At 37.1% G+C, this 8,204-nt stretch overlaps 1 protein-coding gene across 1 annotated transcript in view; it reads right to left on the reverse strand.

Annotated features, from left to right (window-relative positions):
- The window catches only part of ZDHHC13 (zinc finger, DHHC-type containing 13), a 17,507-nt gene that overhangs the window by 4,098 nt on the left and 5,205 nt on the right, over nucleotides 1-8,204 (reverse strand). Inside the window, exons 7-12 of the mRNA XM_009334535.1 lie at nucleotides 7,171-7,296; nucleotides 6,714-6,847; nucleotides 5,800-5,900; nucleotides 2,966-3,090; nucleotides 1,816-1,878; nucleotides 1,340-1,433 (exon numbers count right to left, since the gene is read on the reverse strand). Coding sequence (XP_009332810.1) covers nucleotides 1,340-1,433; nucleotides 1,816-1,878; nucleotides 2,966-3,090; nucleotides 5,800-5,900; nucleotides 6,714-6,847; nucleotides 7,171-7,296 — 643 coding nt within the window. The remainder of the gene's footprint in view (nucleotides 1-1,339; nucleotides 1,434-1,815; nucleotides 1,879-2,965; nucleotides 3,091-5,799; nucleotides 5,901-6,713; nucleotides 6,848-7,170; nucleotides 7,297-8,204) is intronic.

Consider the following 8,204-nt stretch of genomic DNA (forward strand, 5'->3'; position numbering starts at 1 on the left):
TAATAGGAATAAAAAGAATGAAACTCACTTCTTATTACCTCTGCTATCCTCAAGAGAGTTTGACAAGGCTGGTCTCTTTCTCAACTTTCTCCTGTAAGCTATCCCAATTTATATAACACAATTACTTCTGATAAAGTCAACCAGGATTTGCCTCCTCTTCAGAGCATGCCTTCAGCTGTTTTAGCTAGATGAGGACGAATTATGCAACCACAACTCTCCCCATGCACAGGACAATTGCCTCATATGACTGAAAAATCTAAGCTATTCAATTTAATTGTTTGACCTTTGTGTGCTTCAGAATTGCAAACATACGCATAAAAGCCCCAGACTTCTGTCAGAGGAACCGTTACATGAAGATATACAATTATTTTTCTTTAAACTACAATCAGTATTGTTCAAAGCTTTGAAACAATGCATCAGAAGGATGTCTCGCCACCTTGTAAATAGCAAACACTGTAAAAACATTTCCAAGTATTGAACATTACAAAAAAAAAAAACTATCGGCAAAAGAATATGCCAAAAATATACTGCTACGAATGTAAAGCTCTAACCTTTCTATCTTGAGCATCACCAATAATGAGACAGAAAGGAAGAAAGAGGGAGTTTCTCAAAGAACACAAGAACATAAAAAACACCCTACGGGGTTATCTCAGCGGTCCAGCTGCTCCACTTTGCTGTCTCTAACAGTGACAACAGGCAGCAGTAGTTCAGGAGGACACAGGAGCCTGGCCACTTTCTGGAGTTCACTCTCCTCATCCACAGCTACTGCATTAAAATGTCAGAGTGTGGATACTCGTCTAGTTCTTTTAGTATCTAGTTTTGGACACATTGTCCAAAAATGTGTCTAAGCCCTTTCTGATCCTTCTGATACTGCCTGTATCTGCAAACCCTTCAGCAGCAAGCTCCAAAATTTTACTACCTGCCACATAAAGACATTTTTTCTTTACCAATTTTAAATCCAATTGCTACTCTCACTGAGCCTCCCCTAGTTCTAGTATGATGTGCTTGGCGACTAACAGTTCTGCATTCACTGTAGCCACCATCTTCATTGCTGGTTTTTTTTTTTTAAAGTCACGATCATATCGCTGGTTCCTTCTCTCAAAAGAAAGAGTCCCAGACTTTTTGGTCTCTACTCTTAGGGTGACCACTCCACTCCTTTAATAATTTTAGTTGCCTTTCTCTCTGCCATCTAATTTCCCTCTGGCACCTATCAGTAACCCTTCAGTATCAACTGTGTATTCTTGTATCAGGTGTGCTCTCTCTCTAACGAGATAAATGTTATTTCTGCAACTGTTAAAATATGTGGTATTTTCAAATTTGATAAAACAAACACTCTCACCTATGCACTGTCCAATCCACAGAGAGTGTTGATCGTATCTGGCTACACATGAATCACAAGCAAGGCAATGCACAGATCTCAAAGGCTTCCTTACCTAGTTGAGGATGAAGGAAAAGAATAGAGTCATAGCAAAAGCATCTATTTTGCTCAAAGTTGAGAGCATCATCTCATGGGCACCATCATATTTTGTACATTTACTGTGTAACAGACCTCACAACACAGAACATAGATGAGAACTATACATCTTAATTTTACAAAAAAAGGGATGGAAATAATTGTTATTTTATTAAGATTACAGTCCGAGGACATCAAAGCCTCCCTTTTGTCACCATAGAAGAAAAAAGAAATCTAAGTCGTATAGAACAAACCATGCATGCAACACCTGCATGACAAGCAATGAGGAGAAAGTTTTTTTTATAGCAGTATTGAGTAAAAGCCAGGTTCAAAAAGAAAACAAATACCAAAGGCTCACTTACAAGACACGATGTGCAAAATGTTCTGAAGTCCAAGCAACCTGCTTCTGCAAGAGCTACAATGTTCTGAAAGACAAAGTAGTTTGCGCTTGCATTTGGATCACATTTTCAGGGGAATCTATGAAGATTTTTACGCTAGGCTTTTTGCAGTTTATAAGTATTTTAAGTGCCAAACACCGACAGGAATACTTGCTCTTTAAAAAGGTCCATGAGAAACATAAAGCAGCAGAGACTAATGCAACTTCACCCATGCAGGATTATTCAGAAACGTATCTCTATGTTGCCAAAACTAATAAATAACGTGAATGAAATATTCTTTAAAATGAGATGGTTTTAAGATACAAGGCACCTCTCATACAGTCAGCCAGACTTCAGAGAGATGAGCAGAGCTGCTATATTTACTGTTCCTTTATGAGTACTAAATAGACAATGTTTACTAGTCCTGTGGCAACAAGTTAAAATTGCAGTTTATTCTCCCTGGCAATCTGAAGAAATACAACTTCATGGAGAGCACAGAGATCACAAGCAAAATGCTTTCCTTAATCCACAGGTTGGGGAGACGAAAATACTAAATTCTCTACTGACTGGTTGGCCATGAATTCTTTTTGCCATTCTAAAATCGAGCTATGAAATAGCATGTGAATTACATGATGCTTAAGCACAAAAATCAAACCATTGTACACATCTTCAAAGCATCTGACAAAATTCAAGCCATTTCCAGCCTTTGGTATGTCTTATGAGCATGGAGAATTGTAGGAAAGTGCTGTGAGTACCTCCTTCTAACCCTAGACAGCTGAAGTGGAAACCATATGAAATTTCTATTTATTAAGTGAAGTTCTATGTGAATTTATATCACAGATAACATCAGTGGTATGGGTCTGTACAATGTTTGGCCAAAGCTCCCATTTTGATGAGAAGATGGAGGCAAGGAAATTATGGCAGGATGATGAAGATAAGGAAACAAGCAGCAGTAGGAAAAATTATCTACTATTTATGTTGTTCAATGACAGAGCTAAAAACTCGTAGAAGAACAAGGAGTATTCCACTGCTTTCAAGTTTAAAAAAGCTGCACATGATGACAAACAACTCAACCAAAAGCACAGATGCGTTGCACCAGGTTAGCCCTTCCATTTGTTTTTACGAAATCACCTACCTCTTTTCTTTCTTTTTCTGAAGTCTTAATATATCCAGGATCAGTCCTCCAAGTTTTATAGAAATAATAAAGAAGACCCACCACGCTGAACATGACAGTGATTTCAAGAATTTTATCTGTTACATGTAATATTCAGGTTAAGGAATATATTCTTATACCACATATCACCGCTATTTGTCAAACTAACAAAATATTCTAAAATTAGTTTATGTTATTTTACAAGCAACGCACAAAAAGGAAAAGAATGACTTTCACTTTTATAGTAGGATCCTCGCTGTCCTTCAGAGACCATCGTATCAGAGAAGTTGAATATTCTGTCCAGTTTGAGCGCTGGAGAAGACTTTTACAACTGTATAAACCTGCATCACAATATAGCTCCCTGTCATCCTCACTAGCAGAGTGCAGACTTTTGCCTTTGAATATTTAACAGATATACAATTAATTCAATTTATTTTTTTCCCTCTGAAGTTCTTCTATTTCATTTCAACACCACCAATCAGACATGCATAGTTATTAAGCTTCCAGCAGCTGTGAGATTTGTTTGACTGATGCATACACCCCTCAGTCACTGAACAGGCTCTTACTCAGACTGTTTTCTAAGTCTTGCCCTTTCTTGTTTGTTTCAGCTAAAACAACCGAATAAATTCAGACAGAAAAATGCAACTGGAAGTCATCCTGGAACTCGCTTTGTCACTCAAAAAACCAAGCACACACTGCTAAGCACTTCTGAAGGTAATGGGACAGCTAGTGGGAACCCTTCTTCCCTCACAAATACACTAGAAAATCCATGGTGATGAAATGACAAGTTTCTGGTCTAATTGCACATTTTTCTTCTTGCACAGCATTTACTTTTACCCAGTGGCTGACTGTTTTAAGTACAGTATATGGAGGGAATTAATCTCTCGTGAACTCCAGAGAAGGAGACTTAAACTCAGTACTTTTTATATATGGTTATTTGCTGCAACTTCTCTAGCAGACAAATTATTATTATACATGAGGGAGGATATACGGTCATTAGGAACATAATTTTTGCGCTATGGACTAAAAACATCTGCACGTCAGGCAAAAGGGGGAGAAAAACACGTCAAGATTAACTGTCTCTATACAGCAACAGAGGAATGTGGAGTGGGACAAGCTTCATACCAACTAAATTCAAGCATCAAACTTGAGAGCTCGGGCTGCTAAAGAACAGTCCATGATGCCACCAAGGAGCAGTCAGAGATCCCAAGCCTGGATTCCATCTCCAGTGACCACTCAGCCACTATATAAACTGCACAGTGTGAAAAGCTCTTTAAAATAAAGTACTGCAACCTCAAGGTTGTTTTGTTTTATGAACTAACAACACTGCAAATAGCTCTAAGACGATAAATTATGAAATATTGGCACTGTGTATTACCAGACTTACAGCTGTGTCTGTTACAATGCAATTGCAGGGTGCAGTTACAGAAGTCAAAATGATGGTGCATTTCTTGTGGATACTGCTGGTCTATTTGCACTTCTATTGTTTTTTTGGAGCTGAGAGAAGTCCTTAATTAGAATAGCTGGATTTTCATTCAGTCTAGAGGAACAGTTTGACAAACATAAACGCAGGTAACTAAAATACTGAACACTTTTATAACACTCAGATCTGTGACCAGTTCCAGAAGGAAAACATATTCATGAGAAAAAGGGTTGGATAGTGAAATAGAAAACTATCCACTTGCCCATCTCACCAAGCTATGGTTAGACCTTCAAGAATACTGCTATGCTCACTATCTTCAGCAAAGTGTCTGACTCAAACCCCTACCATTGGAATTTTTTTCTTTTAATTCAGATGACACCAAGAAAACCTTAAAACTTCACAACGCAACACTGAATAACATGATTTTCATTTAGACAAGCATATACGTGTATCCCCAGTGGGAATATACTTGATCAGTTCATCAGTTAATCCTGATAATTCTATTAAGGACATCTTAATTGGGAACAGTACAAAAGAAAATGCCACTTAAAGGATGAAGTAATTAAAAATTAATTAAAATTGTGTACCAATATATTATAGCCAGTTTAGTACAAATTTATTTACAGTTCCAAGTATCTCCCTAAAGGCCTTTTCACAAAACTTAATCAATAAATAAATAGATGCCCCCTGTGTAACAAAAGAGCAGGGCACTGAAAAGCCAGTGTAAACTACTAAATCGTTTTTGTACTCATCAGTGCAAAGCCTCTTCAAAGAAAAGTAAATGAAAGGTAGAAATTAATCCACTGTACGCTAAGGACATGGCGTAACCTGTGAATAAAGATAGACAAGAAACTGGAAGATCTATTTGGGAGGCACATGAAGAAATTTGTTCCTCGTTTTTTTTGGGGGAGAGTGTTGTTTTTAAAAGCAGAAGCATGAATACCACTAACTGTCAAATCCTTGTCATTTTAGAAAGAAGAGATGCTTTGAAAATTATTATTAATGCATGTGTTATCCGGTTATACCACATGTGAAAATACATTACTGTACGAGACTCTTAATGAGGAAGATGAGAGAGTCACATGGAGATGCTAACAGAGACAATTAGCTTTGTAACAAAGACGTCTTCATTTTGATATTCCTGTAACATAAGTAGTTCAGAATTGTACACAAATATCTGCCAAAGATAAAAGAAGGTACAGATTTCTAGTCTGTATATAAATTAAACTCAAAGTTATTTCAGTCCTGCCCAACGGAAGTAAACCAATCTTACCGGACATCAACAGTCACGTGGAATTATCTGGGACTGCTCATTACTGTTTGTATGACCAGGCTTAGATTTATTAGGAACTGTAAGGGGAGTTCTATGGCATTTCTTGAGTATAAAGGATATCAGGCAGGAACCATAAAAAACAGGTCACGGACATCCAAAAAACTGAACTTAGCAGAAATGCTGTGGGAAGATACCTTAGATTCTTGAGCCCCACAAATTGCCTGAAAGAATATTAGAACAAAAAATTATTTTTAAAAAATGTATTTAAAAATGTAGCTCCATAGACTATAAATCATCTGTTTTGTTATTGTAAAAACTTCACACACAGAGTATACTTCAAGTCTCTCAAAGCAATCAAGGATTGTCACTCAAAAGCATTCTTTAGCCAGATGCACAGGGGGTTAACAATGCAAGAACAAAACTGAAGAGCGCTCTGTTCCAGCCTAATATTCTGTATCAGAAGTGCTGTAGCACTGGGTGAAAAGTGCGATCTCTGTCTATCTGCACACTGATAGCATTGGCATTTCAATGAATACTGACTGTTGCAGGAACTGTTGAAGAAGGCAGGAAACCTGCGAAACAGCTTAGGATAACACTGGGAGGTCTGGGGAGCAGAAGGGGAGGGAATGGTTCATTAAAACTCATTCTGTGTCACATATACAGAAGGGAAAGTTGAGATAAAGCACATTTCTGAGCATTGTGAATGGGTATCTCAGTGTCTACCAGATGTAGACCTTCAATAACACTCTCTTTATCATTAAAATTAGCTAACAGACTGCTTAATCACTTTAGTGGGGTATTTTTTTCAAATCTTTCAGTGATGAGGAACTATTATTTTGCACATCTAAAGGCATTCAATTTCTATGGTCATTCTAAAAAGTACATATATTTAAATCCTTCACACACCCTGCAACCATATCTCAGGAGTTATCTTTTACGCTAAATGAAACTAAACTCTGAAAAGAATACTGCATTAGATACCTAATATGGTGTCTATAACAATTAAATACACATAGAGAGAAAAAGCCACAAACCTCACAAACAGAGCCATCCCAAATAGCAGGAAGAGAAGCAGACCTCCTTTCAAAAGCCAAGAATCAGAACTTAAGTCCATTACGTATCCTATGGCCCACATCAATGTCAAGGAAGACGCCAACAGCAGGAAGAGCTATTAAAATGATTATTGTTAAAATACAACAACGTATTCAAGCAGGACTTACTTCAAAATTATTCAGTTAATGTAATAACAAATGCTGAAAGCCTCAAGGTGGATAAGACAAGGTGACACATCAATAGATCACAGGGCAGGGGGAAAAGGACACAAAGAACCCACCCAAACCACTGCTACGTGCTTTTAAAGAATTTTATTTTTGTGCACCCAATTGCAGAAACCTTAGAAGATCCTCTTGCTAGAAAAGAGTTAAGTTGCATGTTATTCTAAACACGGAATGCTGTAGCTTTATTTCCATTAGTTATTACTCGGGAAATTACCTCGTATTTCTCTATTATTTTCAGTAACCTGTTATTTCTTCTGTTTCTCATTCTTTCTTCCTCTTTTACCATATAAACCATGAAGCGATTCATACTTTGATAAGCAAGGTCAAGCGGTGTCTCTCCCTTTAACAACAGAAATGGTTAGTTATTTATGCACTTAACATAGAAATGCTTTCCTTTTTAAGGGAAGCAAGAAATAAATATAGCTAAACCAAGAACAACTGGGCAGTTACTTCCCAGCCGCCCCCCCCGCCTTTTTTTTTTTTTTTAAGGCAAGGGTAAAATAAATTCAGAGTTTTAACATGCTTAATCCAGTGCTTTGTAGTTCTAAAAACTGATACTTGCAACCAGATTGCATCCATTTGAGTTGTCTGTTGGACTGTCTCCAATAACCTGAAACACTAAACTGTCTGCTAGAATATTACATGCTTACTGAAAGGGAAGGTTTCTTGTTTACGTTAACTTTTTAAAACCAAACAGCAATATCCTAAGTCACATATATGAGTAAATAAAAGCAGCAGATGGAAGAGCTGCACAGCTTAATACACAAACCCTGAATAACTACACTGTACAAACATATCTATATAGTCATAGGAATTGATACTTTCAACATTTATACTTCTCACTATCAGTTTTTACCCATATTAGGAAAAAGACTTTCATATGTGACTAGCTCTTCTGAACGTACGAACAGGCATTGTCAAACACTGGTTTTCATGGGATGATACACACATCTTTTTAAAGTCTTTAAGAGTTTCACCAAGACACTGTTATTTTTAAAAATCTGGCTGAAGTCATTACTCCTCATGACAATGTTTTGAAGTAGAAAACAGCCAACGTAAAAAAAGAAAAAAAAAAAGAAGAGGGGAAAAAAGGGAGGGGAAGGAAAAAGGAAGGAAGAGAGAAGAAGAAAATTATTAGGAAGATACTAAGAATGAGGGAAAAGAAGGAAGGGGGGAAAAAAAAAGAAGGAAGGGGGGGAAAAAAAGAAGGAAGGGGGGAAAAAAAAGAAGGAAGGGGGGGAAAAAAAA

Source organism: Pygoscelis adeliae, unplaced genomic scaffold, assembly GCF_000699105.1.
Source record: "Pygoscelis adeliae isolate BGI_AS28 unplaced genomic scaffold, ASM69910v1 Scaffold171, whole genome shotgun sequence".
NCBI lineage: Eukaryota > Metazoa > Chordata > Aves > Sphenisciformes > Spheniscidae > Pygoscelis > Pygoscelis adeliae.